At 36.5% G+C, this 18,717-nt stretch overlaps 2 protein-coding genes across 4 annotated transcripts in view; one reads left to right on the top strand and one right to left on the bottom strand.

Moving 5' to 3' along the window:
* Window positions 1-8,028, top strand: part of SLC2A12 (solute carrier family 2 member 12) — a 61,853-nt gene extending 53,825 nt beyond the window's left edge. For both annotated transcript variants that reach the window (XM_080663338.1, XM_080663339.1), the window contains exon 5: window positions 4,155-8,028. In XM_080663338.1, coding sequence (XP_080519464.1) covers window positions 4,155-4,326 — 172 coding nt within the window. In that variant the 3' untranslated portion in view covers window positions 4,327-8,028. The remainder of the gene's footprint in view (window positions 1-4,154) is intronic.
* Window positions 8,029-8,213: 185 nt separating this feature from the next.
* LOC308245685 (TATA box-binding protein-like 1) overlaps window positions 8,214-18,717 on the bottom strand; it is a 28,919-nt gene continuing 18,415 nt past the window's right edge. Inside the window, exons 2-7 of one of the 2 annotated variants that reach the window (XM_080663341.1) lie at window positions 15,858-15,930; window positions 13,034-13,116; window positions 12,815-12,878; window positions 10,905-11,008; window positions 10,722-10,816; window positions 8,214-8,807 (exon numbers count right to left, since the gene is read on the bottom strand). In XM_080663341.1, coding sequence (XP_080519467.1) covers window positions 8,728-8,807; window positions 10,722-10,816; window positions 10,905-11,008; window positions 12,815-12,878; window positions 13,034-13,116; window positions 15,858-15,930 — 499 coding nt within the window. In that variant the 3' untranslated portion in view covers window positions 8,214-8,727. Of the gene's footprint in view, window positions 8,808-10,721; window positions 10,817-10,904; window positions 11,009-12,814; window positions 12,879-13,033; window positions 13,117-15,857; window positions 16,037-18,717 lie in introns of both variants that reach the window. The other variant, XM_080663340.1, reaches the window with a different exon arrangement.

The raw sequence follows: 18,717 nt of genomic DNA, 5'->3' as shown, positions 1-18,717 counted from the left end.
TTGAGGAGTGTGTGGGAGGAATCAGACAGGGAACTATGAGGCTGGTCTTGGTGCAGGGATAGAATCTGCACAGCTCGGAGCTAGACTGGAAAAGGCAGTTAAGGGCACGGAGATCTCTCTAGCTTAGAGAACTAACCTGGTGTACACTGGGACGTTCACTGAAGTCAGACCCAGAGCAGGAGAAAGGCAGGTGTGGGAGGCAGGGGTCAGGTGGCTGGTCAGGGATAACCCTCATCAGTTTGCACAGGGTCTGAGGTGCCTATGGGACATGCAAGTGAAGGGGAAAGAAGGCCAGTGTTCACTGGGAGCTGGAGTTGAGGAGAAGTATCTACGTTGGAGAAATAGATTTGGTACTCAACACATAGGTCCACAAGCAGGGGCAGATCCACATTTTGTGGAGCTTAATACGCTTTTGAGGGCCCAGTTTAAGAAAAATATCACAAATTATAAATGCAAAATTATACACGACAATGTGCATCTTTGAAGGGCAGTGCGGGTGAGGGGTCCTGGGGCCTGTTTCATTGGCGTTATGGAAACCCACCTTGTGTATATGCACTTTTGAGCTACCCTTCTACTAGCTGGGGAAGCAAAATCCCTTAAAATATAAAGGTTTGTTAAAATTCTTATGAGCAATAATAACTAAAAAACTGAGCCAGGGAGAAAGTAGTAATGAATTCATCAAAGGAAGCTACCCTATTATTATTCCTTTTTTGTACTCTTTCTTATAAAGTGCAACTTGAAGGCCAAATGTCCCGGATGAGCTAAGGTTAAGAAACTTTTAGATCTATTTTTCACAGGGGGCTGTCGAAATTAATCAAACTGCAGACCAAATGGAAATTTGAAGGCAAAACTTGAGAGGCCCATCTTTCCTTCTGGCGGGTCTCCAGAATAAGACATTTCCTAAGAACATGTGATCCAAAACTGAACAAAACTATTGTCAGCATCTGGGGTGGGGAAGGAATCTGTCTAAATGAGTAAGACTGAACCAGGACATGTTTTTAAAAGAATCGTATTTCTGTTACTTTTGAGTCACGCAATAACTCCAACTTAAAGCCAGACCCTCTCCAAGGAAGGTATCAATGGCAAAGTAGGATAGAACCGAAAGCCCAGGTGCTGTTGGCCCCTAGGCAGACCACACAGCACTGGGAGGTTGGTATTGAAGAACAAAACCATGTAAGGGCTCTGGTGCAGAGAAGTATGGAAGATGAGGTGGTAAAAAACAATCCTGCATTTTACACTCATTTATAGCAGCAGGAGTCTCTGCTGGGGTGTATCCGTGTGGCGAAGCCGGTACTGACGGCAGGCGAGAAACAAAGCTGCTTGCAGAAGTCTTGGAGAATTCCTATGTAAGCAACACTAGAGGCTGGGGCTTGTCTTAGCTTGACACAGCAGGTTGGCAAAGGCTTTGAAAATGAAAATGTAAGCAGCTTGAAGTGTGTAGATTGATCAAAGTATGTGTGAAATATGCATGTAGCAAGGTTCCCTCGAGGGAAATGTCAGAGACAGAAATAAAAATAAAAGACGTAATGGTACTGAAAAGTCATGGAACCAGCAAAGTAAATGTGGGGTGGCAGAAAGCCCAGGGACTTTGCGAGGACTGGGAAGCAGAAGTTAACCTGAAGACTGAGGAAGGACACTGCTGAGTTAAGGGGATCTGTGAATTTAGGAGTTAAGGAAACAATGAATTAACTTTTGTCACCAGGGAAAGCGATAGTCCTGATGTGCGTATCCCAATGATTTGCTAAGGAGTGAGAAAGAAAACTAATATCAACTCCAAATCTGATACTACACATTGCCTAACATTTTCCTCTCTGGTATTTGGAGTTGGGTTCTTTTACTTCTATTCCTACCAGCCTGAGAAAACAAATATTCTCCCAAAGTTGTTAAGTTTCTTATAAAATAAAGTGACTCAGCTGAGAGGTTGGGAAAGATTTCAGCAAAAATGTAATCTGAAAGGATTTTAGTTTGAACTTCTGCCTTGCAAGTTAAAAACTCAAAATGGGACATTTGCCACATGTGCTATTTCAGCTGTGACTTTCCTCCAACTTAAGTGGAAACATATAGGAAACCCAAGTACTTGTTTTGTAAATATTTTAGTTCTGAGGCCTATTTTTCACTTAAAAAACATTTTTTTAATTGATTTCAGAGCAAAAGGGAGAGGGAGACATAGAAACATCAACTATGAGAGTGAATCATTGATTGGCTGCCTCCTGTATGCCCCCTACTAGGGATCAAGCCCACAACCAGGGCATGTGTCCTGACCTGGAATCAAACTGTGAGCTCCTGGTTCATAGGCCTATGCTCAACCACTGAGCCACACCGGCCAGGCTCTTTTTCACTTTTAATAATTCATTTGTGGCCATTTCTTCCTTCATTCATCCAAATTCATTTATTCAATAAATATTTACTGAGCATCTATTATGTGTCAGGCATCATTCTAGGTGCTACAATTAATCAGTGAGTAAAAATGCACTGATAAAATAGTGATTGGTGGCTACTTTTGATTGAGCTGAGAAATTATTCTGAGAGGTAACATTTAAAATAAAATCTAGGTGATAATCAAGAGCCAACAGAACAGTTAGTGCAAAGGATAAAGCAGAAACACTTGAACTGTTCCAGGAATTGAAAGAAATCCAGGAGGCTGCAACCTTTGAGATCCAGTTTAGAAATTTGATAGATACTGGTATATAGGGATTTATAATCTGAGTTTGGATTCATTCTAAGTGTAAGGGGAAGCTACTAAAATATTTTAAGCAGAGGAATGACATGATCTAATTTACATTTTAAGGCTTACCAGGTCCGCCTCTGCAGTCGCATAGATGAACCTGGCTGAGAAAGCACACAAGCATAGGCCTGGTCTCATTTAAAACCATGAACACGACTTCAGGTGGCCTTCAATGCTGCCTGGCCATTACGCACACATCCCCAGTCCATTACTGGCCTCTCTCCTAGGTGGCTGCTCAGTGACACCTCTCAGGAAACCTCCCCACCTCCTCTGCCCTCCTTACTCCCATTGAGGGCCTTGCTCCTGACTTCATTAAGAAAAAGGACACACTTAGAAGGGAACGTCTATAACCTTCCACATCAACCCTCACATTTATATCCAATACACCACCATCCCTCCCGGCTCGCTCTCTCAGCTCCATCATTCCTATGTAAGGTCAAAACACTTCGCTCCCTTTCTCTTCTCCAGGACATTCATCAACAGTTCTCCCTGCTCACCCCTGCATCATCCATATTTTACCTCTTCATTAGCATAGAAACCTAGTATGTTATTTTTTCCCCATCTTAAAAAAAAAAAAAAAAAAAGGTCTTTCATGTACTCATCAATGCTCCAGCCATACTGGCCTTTCTGCAGGTACAATACTTTACTTGCAATTCTTGGTTCCCTCCTTAACTTCATTCCAGTTTCTGATCAAATGTTACCTCTTTAGAGATGCCAGAAGCATATGCCACCCCTTCTCCCCCCCTCCCCCCCAAAAAAAGGTCATTCCTTTCCCCTTTTCCTCATTGGCATTTACAGTACTTGAAATTACATGCTGAGGTGCTATCTCCTCTACTAAAATGTAGCTTCTTGAAAACAGGAGTCTTTTTCTTCTCTATCCAAAGCCCCTACCCTAGTATCAGGCACGTTGCAGTCACTTGATAAACTGGTTAAATTCCAGAAAAAGCTATTTGAAAGGGGAGAGAGGTTCAAAGGTAGAATTCTCTTTTTTAATAAATGTAAAATACTAGAGCATATTTTCATGCTGAGTGGGATAATCCTGTAGAAAAGAATTTAATGCAGGAGTGAGGGAACAATGAAAAATAGGATTATGTAGATATATATTTAAAGGCATATTGGCTGAGTCTAAGAAATGGAAAAGAATGAGAGGATCTGGGATGCACCTCCATTAGTCCTATGCAACTCTCTCCTTGGAGTCCTTCTCTGCACATCATTTAGGAATGCCTCGTGCCTGAGAAGACGCCACACCAACGTTCTGTGGTATACTCAATTCTATGATACATCAAGGCTCTGCAATAAAAATTATTTATTTTTTGCATAGCTAAAACATTAAAGCCCAGGGAGATTTAAAAAAGAATAGCTTGCGCTTTTTTTTCCAAGTACTGTAAACTAAGAATGACATTTTCATTAGTGCCCCTTTCTCTTTCAGGAACTATGTGAAAAACAGCTTTTGTTTTATGAGTCATCACCAAGAGGAATTGGCGCCAAAACAACTCCAAAAAAGAAAACATCAAGAGCAGCTCTTGGAGAGTAAAAGCTGTGTGGTGGGGGACAACCAAGGTAGTTTGGTCCAGAGACCTACTGGCCTCAAAACCTTATAAATGCTGATACAGTATAAGAACATTTAGTACAGAGTCTTCATACCAATACGTGTTGACGAACGCCATGTTTTGTCTTCAGTGTCATGAAGTTAATTTATAAAAACAACCTTTAATCTCCACCCACAATAGGTAAATGAGGTACAAGGCCTCAAGACTCTGTTACTCTGAGCAGGATACCAGGTAAAAAAATGCTGGCCGGTTCTACACTTTGCACCTTTTCACAGAGTAGCTTTGACAGACTGAACTAGGGACCCAATCACCTTTGCCTTCAGGTGTGTATGCATAGAGGCCAGTTGCGGTTTTATCATTCAGATACTTAAGTGGTCTAAACACGAGCTTGTGGCTTTTTGCCTACTAAGACACTACTTGCACTGGGTCTTGTGTAAAAAAGAATCTGAACACAGTGTGGACAATTGCACATATGTTCTACATTAGGAGAGGGTGCTGGCTAGGATTTTAGTGATAAATCCTAATTACAGTTTAACAGGTTACAAACATTATGCATCTTATTTTATGAATTGTGAACTACAATGTAATGCAAAGTACCTTACTTTTGTGAATTTCATATTAGCATTATAAAACAATGCGAAAAACAATTCTTCAATAGCTGAGAAAAATAAGCATGTTCTCATCCATTTAAAAAAGATGAATAGAAAGGACAATATGAAATCCTGGGACCATATTTATTTAGAAGTAGCTATTAGTAAAACATTAGGAGTCAGGCCATTAGATTATTTATCCCAATCTCTAAGCAATTACATTGGACTTTTCAAGCCAAGCTTATAAAATTCTCTTTGTAAGGCATTCATGATGACTTAATAGCGATCCGGTTTCCTGTAATTATTTGTACTCCTCAGGATTATCACTACCTCAGGTTATGGCATACAGGCTATAACCAATGCTGACTTTCAGATGATTAGTCATAATAAATGACATTCAGACATCAGGACGATTCCCTATGTTCTTCTCTATGCTGAAACAGAGATCACCAACTGTCCCAGAAACTTGCGTTTTCACCCACACAATGAGTTGCTCTCTTGTGCATTTCTCCAGTTAACTTTTAAAACTTGGTGAAGCATTTTACCAATAGGATTTAGATATGATAGAAAATCTACGGTAAAGAATCTCAAACCACTAAGTAGTAATTCATTACATTACTAATATTTTAAGTTGTGGAAGACACTAAAAAAACTTAATGAGCAACCTAACTTGAAAATGAATACAGAAACATGATTAATCTGAAGAAAAAGAGAATCCTAAGAGTCAAAAACAAGGACCCTTTTTATTTAGCCTGGAATTTTCCTCCTGGCACGTTAACAAACTGTCCCAAGTTTGATATAAGTGTGTATAATACTACATTTCCTTGTAACAAAGTGGAAGACTAACTGTTGTAAGAATTAGTAAAACTAGCCTGGCTGGCATTGCTCAATAGTTGAGCATCAACCTATGAACCAGGAGGTCACGGTTCAATTCCCAATGTTGGGCATGCAGGAGGCAGCCATCAATGATTCTCTCTCATCATTAATGTTTCTCTCTCCCTCTCTCTTCCTTCTTATCTAAAATCAATAAAAAAAATATTTTTTTAAAAAAGTATTAAAAACATAGTAAAACTATACTATATTATCAGAGACTCAGGAGAATGTCTAACAATCCTGGTTCTGAAATGTACTCTCTTGATTAAAACTGGCAGGGGAAGTTATAAGGAAAGATTTTGAGATAAATGACATTCAGACTTCAGGACAATTCCCTACGAAGATACTACTTGCACTGGGTCTTGTGTAACATTTCATATGCAAGTTAGAGCATGCATTGGTGTGGTTTTTTCCGCCCTTTATTTGTTTTGAAGAGCAAGTGTGTTCTGTAGAGGATCAATTTAAGAAATTTATTATGAAACTTCAGTGGAATTATATTTAGATTAAAAAAAATCAAGATAGGTAATCAGTATAAATTTTTGTGCTTTGCCAAGCATCAAAGAATATAAGATATTTAACAAAATTGTTACGTTTTCTTTGAAATTCAAATGCTATTATATATTCTTTAGCTATCTTGGTTTAGCCATTCTTTGTTAACGGGCAGGAAATTGTTTATCAACCTATTTATTATGTTCATTATTAGTGATTTCAACTTCAGTATCTTAAAATGCTTTGTAATATTTTTCTTTTCTATTGAGTCTATAACTAAACAACTCTATCTTCAATCTAATTTTCACCTAATACACCGCCAATCAGAGCTTTTGATTTTCAAAAATAAAAGGGGAAATACTTCAAATTTGTATGTATATAGTCACAGTTTTTATTTATAAAAACATTCACAGCACTTGTGAAAAGCCAGCAAAAGACACCCAAACTGGCTCCTTTCTCACCAGCTTTGCTAAAATCCGCGCGTCGTCCAGGCCAGTCAGCCAGGTGCTGCTCCTGCAGCCTGAAACCAGACCTGGCCAGATTGTCTTTCCTCCTCTTTTCTGAGAAAGCATTTTGATGAGCTGCTTACTGATCTACTAGTTTTTAAGTCACTCGAATACTGAAAATGGCATGACATCTGGTTACGTACCCTGGCCATATAATCATGATTTTTCCCCTTTTCCATATTCCTTTTTTTGGGAACACAGCAAACTGGAGGTCACTTATTAATTACTGTTAATTAAAAATAAGTGGAAAATCTCAAATTTTAAAAGTCTTCACAGAACCTGTAACTTTTTAATTGGATTTTATTCTCTATTTTATGAGGTTATCTATCCTACTGAACTTTAAATGAAGCAAATAAACACAAATGTAAAAGAAAGGACAAAAGAAGTCTGAAAACCACAATTAAGTTTTTCACAAGAAAGAAAATACAAAAGTTAGCCTTTGCCCCTGCTTATGAGGGAGTGAGAGGCAGGGTAGGGGAAGGTATAGAGAAGATAAAAACAAAATAATATGTATTGTTCAGTGCAGTGCTTAAACTAAGTTTTCAAGATTTTATAATACAGTAAGGAAAATGTACTAGAATATAGAGGTTAAGATGTTGCAATTTTTCACAAAGGCTTCAAACATTTTTGAAATTCAGGTTTTAGAGGAAGACTGTGCTGGAATATTGTCTCTATGGAGAAGCTGATTTGATTCTGGACTAGGTCTTATTTCTAGGTAAAAATCACTGTTTATACTAAACTCCTAAACACACAGGGCAGAGCACAATGGCAGCCTGATCCTGCATTACCATTCCCGGGCTTGGGGCTGAGCCAGACAGCCACTGTTTCACAAAGGCATATTTATTACTTTAAGAGTAGCCATCCTATATACTCAGCCACTCTTTAGCTCCTTTACATAAGACACAGCAAGGGAAAGACAGATCTTGCAAAACGGCTTTCAAGTTCAAGTTGAACTAGAGTATAATGATACCGTGGCACAGAGGCAACTAGTGGAACTTCTTATTAAAACAGTACAATATGTCACCATGTGACAAGACAGTATATATAGCCTTGAGTACCACCCTAAGATTATTACTTTCCTACAACTAGAGTTGAGTCTTTCCAGGATATAAAGGTACATGAGGTACAACCCATCATAGCTTCTTTCTTATATCCATCCGGTAAGTAAGAGGTTTCTCTTTTTAAAACTACAATTTTGTAACTTTCAAAAGATATTTAACATTTTCTATCATATTAAATTAGCAACATAGAACATTACGCTTAATCTATAAAGTTCTATTCTGGTTCCCTAGAATTTATATACATGTTTTTATTTCTAATCTGAAAAAAAAATCCCTATTTGATATTTGGTAACAGAGAATTAAAAGATACTTTATATATATATATATAATGTATATATATTTACAAAACATACTTCAAAAAGAAGCCAACACACTTTAGCAAAAGTCTAAGCTTGCATAGATTAAAAAAAAAAAAGAATTATAAATTACAATTTTTATTCATAGAAAATGGGGAATAAAAGTTATAGAATGGATATGAAGAGAGACCTTTTCCAAACTTTTATTTGTGCATATTCAATTGAAAAAGATAACTTTTACAGGTTCTTTGGTGCCCATATTCAGCATACAAAAATGTAAAAGACTATTCACAAATAAAACACATTAGCTCAAACTGGAAAAAAACAACAAAACAATTTAAGGTAGTGCACACTGTGACAGCTCTGCTTATGGGGACATGAGAATTACTGCGAAAATAAATAGAAATGTCCTTCTGTAAAAGCAGCAATGTCATGTCTTGTAAACTTCCTTTTTATATTACAGCAAAGTTTGAAATAAAATCCAAAGGGACTGGAGCTTTTTACACTGTAGCCGTGAATGAATAAAAGAGTCTATTTTCTCAATTACTGTTGGTCCAGTTTCCTTTTGTTTTGAGTCCAATGTGCAGCAGGTTTTAAAAGGTGCTCAGTTAGGGATTCTAACCAATTAAGTGATGAGTTATAAAATCTCTTTCCTGCTTTCAAACACAAATGGATAAATCTGTTCCACGGCAGTAGCGACAGCCTTTACATTGGGCCCTGAAACAAACACAATGGAGGAAGGGATGAGAAGAGGCACAGAGAGCACTAGGAAAAGACAGTTCTCACAATTAAAAATACCCAAGTAGTTTGGGGGTCACTGTTTTAAATAATCTACAAACATAATTATACACATAGTCATAATAAGAACAAAGAGAATACAAATGTTCCCTGGACAAGGAAAGGAAATCTGAAACAAAAATGATGTTACTCATCTTGTTTCAGGGCACCGGTGTGAAAAGAGCGTATATAAAAAACCTGCACACAAACTACCACAGAGGAGAACAGGACGTGCTATGATAGGGTTATTAACGGGAGAAGGGGCAAATGGGCCTGGAAAACCACTATCCTTTTGGAGGCTGCAGTCTGGCTTTCTGTTAGGCTGCAACTGAAGCTCGCGGGAGTCGGAAGCCCAGCAGAGCAAAACAAAGCTGCTTCCCAAGTGCTGGGACGCGGAGGCTGTTCTACGCCACCTGGTCTAAAACGCCCACAGCTCACTCAGGCAATAGGGCACAAAAAAAGCACAAGGGAATGAGGTGACGCTGGGAATAACTTTTAAAAAATGTAATCGTCCATTTAAATAGCTCAAAAGAAACATGAAAGTGGATAATAAAAAATATTTTATAACATTTTGAATAAAAATGGCTTCACTAACTATACCTACCACCTTTGAAGTATCCTAAAAAACATACATATGGACCTGCTGTAGACTCTGACGATCTGAACACATCTTACATTGGTCCACTCCTTCCTTCAGTTTACCCCTACACATAGTACAGTGCTTTGCCCGTGGGAACCACTGAGTATGTGTTCACTGAATTTATAGAATTTCATAAAATATTATAGATGTAAATAGATAATGCATCCTAATTAACCAGGTCAGTTGTCTTCAGTTTGTTACTGTGTTGTTTAAATATCTATTAACTCAATAAAAGACTGATTTTACGTATGCATCATTTTATTCTATACTTAGTAGAGACTTATCTGTAGACTTTGGGGCCCCTCAGAAGTCTGGGTTCTGAAGTACAGAAATGACAATTGAAAGAAGGAAACAAATAGACGTGTTCCTTACCACTCCACTTTTAATTCAGGCACAGCCCTGACAATAAGCTTGAAAAGTTTCAGAAGTAGGTGTGAAAACCCATGGGATGAGTCAAAACTAAAACTTATTTATTGAGTGTTTAAAGGTGTTAATCATTTTTATTCTCCTTTAAGGATTGAGGGAATAAAAAGAAAAACTCTAAGGACACTAAAGAAATCTCCCTTAACACAAATGTGCCCAAAGTTGGGTCTGACTCCCAAGTAATGTCTCTGTACAATTTATAACCACAGTACCTTTACAAATCATCCTGCAGAGTTCATGCTACCCTTTGACACCTTGGCCTAGTGTTTAGAAACTACCCCTTCCAAATAGTTGACTCAAAAGATATGTAACAAATAGGTACCAATTGTATTTAAATCTTTGCTTATGTAAAAAACCTTTATAAAGTTCATAAACTTGGATTCTCTTATGTATTTCAAATGGAAGATATTATAAGTTTAAAGTAATATTATGAAAAAATATACTAAAATATTTTTAATAGCTCGAAACTGGAAACTATCCAAATGCTGTGGACAGTATATGTATACACTGGACACTGCACAGCAATGAGAATGAATGATCTATCACTACACGGAGGATGAATCCCAGTGGGATAATAATGAGTGAAAGAAGACAGAAGCAAAGTACTATGTAATGATTTTAAAACAGCACATGAAAGCAGGGAAAACTAACCTACCATGTTAAAGTCAGGAGACTGGTTCCCCTTAAAGGGCAAAAGTGACTAAAGGGGACAAATTAGACATTATTTCTATTTTGGTATGGGCACCTCTTATTTCAGGATTGACAAGTTTAATTTCAATATCATAAAATACCTGTTACTGTGATACTTCCTGTTGAAAAAATCTGTAATGTAGCTCGTAGAGATTTTATCCGATAGCACACAGCAGGATGAAGTTCAGGTTCATAACTACACAAAGAAAGCCACAATGTAAGTATTTGTAGCCTGACAAATAATTTCAAATTTGGTAAGTTACTTTGATTTATCAAAGACCTACCTGGCATGAGGTCTATTGTTCTTTGTGAATTCTGGCAAACGGATTTCAAATGGCATGTTACACACTGCTAAAACATTAACAACCTTAAAATCTGTAAATATTACCTTTAGGAGAGAAATAAAACTCAGTGAATTATTTTGAAACAAAATATCTGCTCATCAGAGATATCCTTATCAATTAAGTTTCAATCTTTAAAAAGCAAATAAAATAAAACAAATATCTTAAGCACGGACCCAGTATTTTAAGTTATCAGTGATTCATTAAATGCTGTAATTAAAGAAAACCAACTCAAAACTTTATTAAGAAAATAAAGCCTGAGATATTTGCATGAGTGACTTTCATGTTTAGTTTAATATTTTTTATATTTGAAATGGGATATTCAGTCTACTGGGATAGGAGAGCAAATAGAAGAAAAAAATGAAAGCACAGTCCTCTTCTCAAGAGTTTAAATGGAAAAGTTGTTACTTTAAAACTCAACGAATAGTTGAGTATACTAGTACACTAAACTCCAAAGATCAGACTTTTTCTTATATGCAGTAAGGTAAAATGATCTTTCTGTATGCTTAGATGTTTGTTTTCTTTAGGGGGACAGAGTGAGGGATAAAGGGATAAAATTGTGCTTTTAATTTACTGGGATGTCTCTCAACATTTCTAATTTTATGCTAAGATAAGAAACTCTAAGGCTAAAAATAATGTCCTCTAAAATTAATAACCTCAGCAACTCCCTGACTGGTTTTATCTTATCTTTTCAAATGTTCCTAGTAAAACCACAAGTCTGGATAAATAACCATCCTCCAAGTCAGTACCTGCACAAGATAGCTGCAGAAAGCCATAAAATTGTGCAAAGTGGCCCCAGCATTTTTTTGTCTCTATACCACCTCTTTTCAAGCACCAGAACTGCCACACGCACCAGCTCGTCAGTGCTTTCCTCTCACCTTCTACCTCAGAGGAGACTGAAGTCATCAGAGGGAAACTCAACTTCCCATCACTTCCCATCCAAATTCAAAAGAGCCTAGGCTCATTTCTTTAGGGACTCGTCTTTATCTTTCATTTACTCATTATCTGTGACTCAGCAAGTGCATAATATGTATTAATTTTATTCAAATTTATGTCTTTACAAAATTGTATTTGATGAGGTTACCCTGCCAGCGATGGTCACTGTATAGGTGTGAGAGTCTGCCACCAGTGTGTACATGTCAACAGGGTCCTGCAGCTCTCAGCACATCCTGATATATATATAATACATACCACTCTTGGGATGATCAGAAATATGTGGTTTTTTTGGTGGTTATTTTTTTTTGGGGGGGGGGGAGGGAGAGGTGGGGCATGTTAAAGGTGGAAAAAACTTAAAAGAGTTAAAAAGGTAGTTAAGAAGTGGCGGACGGAGACCAGTGGATCCTGCCACTGTGGAGGGCGAGCATTTGTAGCATTTTATCTTGTTTACACATGGGGGACTGAGGAGTTTGAGAAATCCAGGAGGAAGAATCCAGCCACCTATGAAAATGACAAATGAGCAACTCGTATGGAGAATGGTTCCCTGTCTCTGAAAGACCCTCCTCAGTGAGAGGAGTCTTCATTATATAGTGTCTTGAAGACACAATAAACTTATGGGTTCAAAAAAAAAAAAGGTAGTTAACTTGTAAGAAAACAAGCCGGTGTCTCTCTATAAGAAGAATCTGAAAAAAAAAAAAAAAAAAAAAAAAAAAAGCAAGAATCCTTTAAAAACATCCACGTGGACAAATTTCGCTACTAACTTTTTATACTGAAGAACAGTATAAAAAACCTTAGAAAAAGGTCAATCATGAGAGTAGTTTCTGTCGTGATTTCTTTAGTCTACTAAATTCAATGTTTTAACTTTATAATAATAAGTCCTTGAATATTTGCAGTTTGATACATTTTGAAAATGTTACCTGAAAACCTAGTTTCTGCAGACTGCGGGCTAGACGTCTGGCACCAAATTTAGCTTCTTCTTCACTATGGTTTTAGGGGGGAAAAAAAGATTGTTATATAGGAAATCAATTTTATACTGAGGAACATGACAAACTGTACATATGATTTTGTTCCTAAGTCTACAAATGTTCCTTCCATGAGGGGTAAGTTAAAAAATTAAAAACCCAAGTAAAATTTACCTTGTTGCTCCAGTGCAAATAATTTTTCCTGAGGACCAAATTGTAGCTGTAATTCTAGGTTTTCTAAGTTTCATTAATACTTTCTGGAAAAAAAAGTACATAATAAGGATTAATTTTCATATACAGAGTGAACAAAAGTAGGCTTACAGTTGTGAGTATGCGAAACAATTATTCTTAATAATTATTATTATTGTATAATTTTTCATCCAAACAACTATAAACATTCTTTTGCCCCATCCTGTATGCTTCTGTTCTGTGAGGCTATTTTAACTTTTACTTACTTACTTACTTACTTACTTATTTATTTATTTATTTATTTATATTAAGGTATTATATGTGTACATATCTTACCATTGCCCCTCCCCACCCCACTCCCATACATGCCCTCACCCCCCAATGTTTTGCATCCGTTGGTTACTCTTACATACATGCATACAAGTCCTTCAGTTGATCTCTTATTTCCCCCACCTCTCCCTAACCTTACCGCTGTAATTTGACAGTCTGTTTGATGCTTTACTGCCCTGTGAGGCTATTTTAATGTTTAAATACTATTCCAAGCTTACCCACGATCAAAATAACTGTTCCCTACATCATCCACCCATTCTGAAATCAAGTACCATACTGAACAAAAGAATGTATTAATCCAAAAGGACACTTAATTAAAAAATACATGGACTGTATAAATCTCTCACTAATACTTAAAACCAATGTACTACCAAGTATGTAAACATTTCTTCTCTCATTCCACTCCAGTCACATAACTACAATTTATAATTTGCATGGATCCTCAAATATGGGAAATTTGTTCACATCTCATGAGCTGTGCAAAAGCTGTTATTTTCAACTGGAATATTTTTCCTTCATATTTTCATTTCATTCAAGTTTCTCACCAGATGTCACCTCCATAGAGAGGCCTTCCCTAACTCTTCCACCAAAACACCCATTCCTTTATTGCTCTGTGAATTCTAACCCTGCTTTCTTCAGCTTCATGGTATCCATCACTACTTGACATTGTCTTACAGTTAAAATGCCTATTACATATTCTAGTTCTATATGCAAATTTTGAATGCAGGAGAAAAGTTGGAGCTAGAGATATAATTTTAGATATGAAAGGCATTTAAAGCTATGGGTATGAATAAAATTATTTACAGAGTGAGTATAAATAGGTCAAGAACTAAGATCCAAGATAATACATGAATTTAAGTTTTCATTGCAACTTTTCATTTATGGAAGTAATTATCATATGCCCATTCTGTGTAAGAGATAAATGTTTACTGAATAATGTAGCACATAAATGAATCAGATATTTCTCCTTAAAACTTTTGTTACAGTCTGAGGTTTTCCTTTTCTCCGTTATATGCTATATTATCAAACTAGAAAGTTATTAAATCTGAGAAGACAAAAATAACGAAGATACAAAGTAAAATCTGAGCTAAAATAATTATAAAATTTCAAACAGAAATGGTTGGAAAACACTAGACTGAGTTTATTCTACGTTTGTCTTTCACCACCAGCTTGTCCATCAACTCAGCCTTTTCAGTTAACGTTCCTAGGAAAAATGACTTCCCTGCCATATGGTATATTAAAAGTTTCAAAGTAGCATTAGCAAACTTTTTAGCAAACATATTTATTCCTTTTTTTGAAAATAAAGATGGCATTATTGAACTTGAAAATCTTTAATTGTGGGTCATTGAAAAGTTTAATTCATCTTCACTTAGTTTCTAGCACTAACTAATAATATTTTTCCTAAGTATACTGGCATCTAATTTTTAGAGCTTAAATAAAGTCTTCAAATACATTCTTAATTTTCACAAAAAAATATATGATATATAATCTCATCATTCTTTGGTTTATAAAAGCCAAATGAACACCCACTGTCATGTATGTTAATCTCAAAACACTAAGGTTAAAAAAGCAAGTTAACAGCTTTTATTTTCAGTATTATAGGTTTTACAAAAACTACAATTTAGAATGTACAGGGTAGGATATGAACCTTATTTTCAGCAATTTGCTACTGAAAGAATACCAACTATCTTGGCTAATTAAAGAGGGCTATGACAACATGCTACAAAATTTACAATCTGACTTTCTCTATTCTAGGACACCATTCAAACATAATTATCTATATATATAAAAGCCTAAGCGACCGGCCAACTGGCCGGTAGCTATGACACGCACTGATCACCAGGGGGGCAGACACTCAATGCAGGAACAGAAACCACAGGCATGGAAACATGGGACAGACTAATGAATTTCAGAGGGAAGAGGGGAGGGAGGAAGGCGGGAAGAGATTAACCAAAGATCTTATGTGCATACAGATTTGTGTATCGGTGGGGTCCCTCGGCCTGGCCTGCAGGGATTGGGCTGAAACCGGCTCTCCGACATCCCCTGAGGGGTCCCAGATTGTGAGAGGGTGGAGGCCAGGCCGAGGGACCTCACTGGTGCACAAATCGTGCACTGGGCCTTTAGTATTTAAATAAATATTCATGTAAAGTATAAAAGTCGCCTTTTTCAGTCAAAAGAAATTGAGAGAACAGTATAAAATGTCTAGTAGCCAGTGAGTTCTTTGGTAAGACTTGGAGATAAGTATCTCCAAAAGCTGCTACTTCATGAGAAAAGGGGCCACTTCTACAGGGCTCACTATTGTATCCAGCACAACTAGCACATGGTAAGGTGCTCATAAACTATCTATAGCAGTGGTCGCCAATCTTTCGGACCTCACGGACCACTGGCTGGTGACGGCTGCTCTATAGAATAAACACATTTTAGTACATCATTCCTAGCACTATACAATTGGCATACATACCAAAATTCAGATACTTACTCCAACATCACGCTTATAAATTACATTTGCTCCCTCCAAAGCAATCTTCCTTAAGTTCAAATGGCATCTTGTTCTAAAAACACAGACTACATTTGTAATTAGAATGTCCAATGCAACATCACTGTCTGCATCCATTGGGGTAGTTTAAAAACTTAGCTTCCCACCACGAAGATCACATCCTGAGAAACAAAATAAAATAAAGTAATTAAACTTTAATGTTTTCTGAATTTTTCACAAATAAACTTGAAAATTAAAATGCAAAAAAATCTTTATTATTTATTTTAAATGTTACTCAAATCAAATCATGTCACTTATATTCCCCACTAAAAATGCCAATTTTAAAAGATATCTTTAAAATCTAACTGTCATTCCTTAAATTTAGTAAGTAACTTTTACACGCCAGGAGGCTGCCAGACTTATCTCCTGCTACTTGCCTATACAACCACTATGTTCCAGGTGTATCACAGTTATGGCAATTCTCCAAACACACCAAGTTGAAGGGCTGCACTTTGTGGTTCCAATGTCTAATCATTAATGGCACTATAACCATTTCACATTTGCTAGGGCTATAAAAAGTCTGACCTATTTTTCACTTATTTCAAGTAAATGACTTAATTAAATTTAAAGAAGCAGAAATATTATTTATAACATTTATAAACAAATGTTTCTCATTTACCATTCATTCATTCTTCACCTACTGAACACCTATACATTGAGGATACTGGAGAAAAAAAGTGAACATGGCCAAGCCTTTTGTCCTCAAGGAGCTCACAGACGAGTGTGTGTGTGTGTGTGTGTGTGTGTGTGTGTGTGTGTGTGTGGTGTGTAGGAAGGCGCTCTAACAAGTAGTTAGCACAATACCATTTTTATTGAGATCACAATCTTCCAAAATACATATCATTTTAAAACTACTGACAGGAGCATATCCCTAGCTTGTACTATGCAAAAGACCCATATTCTAGCTAAAAAAATTTTCTTTGACTGGGTTTCCACATCTTAATAAGTAATGATGACTCACCTTACCTAATTTACAAAGAGAAAAATCAGAAAATGGCAACAGATTTAAATTATTATGTGACTAAATCAATGAAGATGCCAAGTGTCCAAATAAAGAAAATTCAATTTTGTTTTCCTGCCTTCCACTATACTAGAACCCAGCAACAAGCCAGACCAAGACTTCGGCACCTCCACAGGACCAGACTGCATCCAATTCTGTGTCAATTGTTCCTCAACTTCACTGTATTTTCTCACTCTTATGTTCCCTACAATCTGCTTATTTTCTCATTTTTCTGTTCTTTGTGTGTGTTTAAGCAACCTCAAATGATTTTTATGTATAAGGTGTGGGGTAGGGGTGGCAGTGACCCTTATTAATAGATATATAGGTAGATTAATAAGCAGAGGACAGAGGCAGTTATCAATACTGATCTTAAGCAGCAGGCTCGATGTCTGAATTAGCAATTACTAGTTATGACAACGTGGGCAAATTATGCAGTCTCTCTGTGCCTTGGTTTTCTCAGATGTGACATGTAATAAGGATGGTGCCCATGAGATAGTATTGGAGAATTATATAAAATGTATGAAAAGTACTTAGCACATATATCTTGGAAATAATAACATAAAACCAAAAGTGATTATGGATAAAATGAGTTCAAATCAACTGGCAGAACAGAAGTTTCTTAGCATCACTTCCCATGATTACATTGTAACTGTGAGGTAGAGGCTCCAAGTTGCTCACCCCAATATCCACTCCACCCTTCCTTCACAAGGAACAGAACCCAGCTGTCTAGCCACATACATTGTGGCAGAAATAAAATACTACACATTTTAGGCTCCCAGGCAACAGGTACAGCCAAAAAGTCACATGACTCTGTGACTCTGTCAATAAAATGTAAAATGAAATAGTTTTGTGTCTTTTGGAAAGTGTGCTTAAAGGGACTGATCTAAGCCAGCAAAAAACCACTTTGCCTTTCTGCCCTTCTTCATACTTGCAGCCTGGAGCCTGGATGTGAGCGGGGGAGCTCAAGGAGCCATCTGGGATCATGAGACTCTGGGTAATAAAACTCCTTATTTTCCCTGTACTTCCTAATTCCAGATGTCATGAATATGAGAGAAAATCTATTTCTATGAAGACCCTCACACTGGATTTCTGATGTATGCAGCCAAACCTAATCCTAATTGACATACATCCCATGAGAATAAGCTACAAAAAACACTATTTAAGGAAAAATTACATATAAAGAAACTATGTCAAATTTACTGCTTCACACAGATTTTTTTTTTTTTTTTTACATCAAACAGGCTAAAAGAAATTCACTTAGATCTACTTCTCTGAGTATTAAATTAGTAAACTGAGGAGAAAATTCAAGGACAATATGTAGGGTAAAAGTAAGTCAAGATAGAAGGGGTAAAGCAAACCTTTGTGAATGCAAAGAAGCCTTGAACTTCAAAACAGATGATTATTTTTATACTGCAGCAACTTAAATTCTAAAGATGAGGTCACACACATAGTTCATCATAAGTATGTACTTAGATGTTTAAACAGTCAAAATGTTAACAATTATTGTATTCAGAGAGTTGGCATCTGATTTTAAAACTTTTTTCTTCTCTTGTGTTGTAGTCTAAATTTATCTTTTTAAAAACAACGAATATATATTAGATTTACTATAAGAAAAATAAAATTAATTCCATTTTTATTTAAATATAGTTATCAGTTACTTTTCCACTGCCCAAGGTCTAATTGAAGACATGGTTTAATCAGGTGTTTTTTCCTGTTTCTGAAGTAAATACCTAGTATGAGTTCAAATATATCCTTCTAATAAGAAGCAAAGTTCAAAATTGCAGCTGTCCTAACTTCAGAAAA

The sequence above is a fragment of the Plecotus auritus genome (genome assembly GCF_963455305.1).
Source record: "Plecotus auritus genome assembly, chromosome: 4".
NCBI lineage: Eukaryota > Metazoa > Chordata > Mammalia > Chiroptera > Vespertilionidae > Plecotus > Plecotus auritus.
Note: the sequence above shows the minus strand (reverse complement) of the source record. Positions and strands in the feature narration are given on the sequence as shown.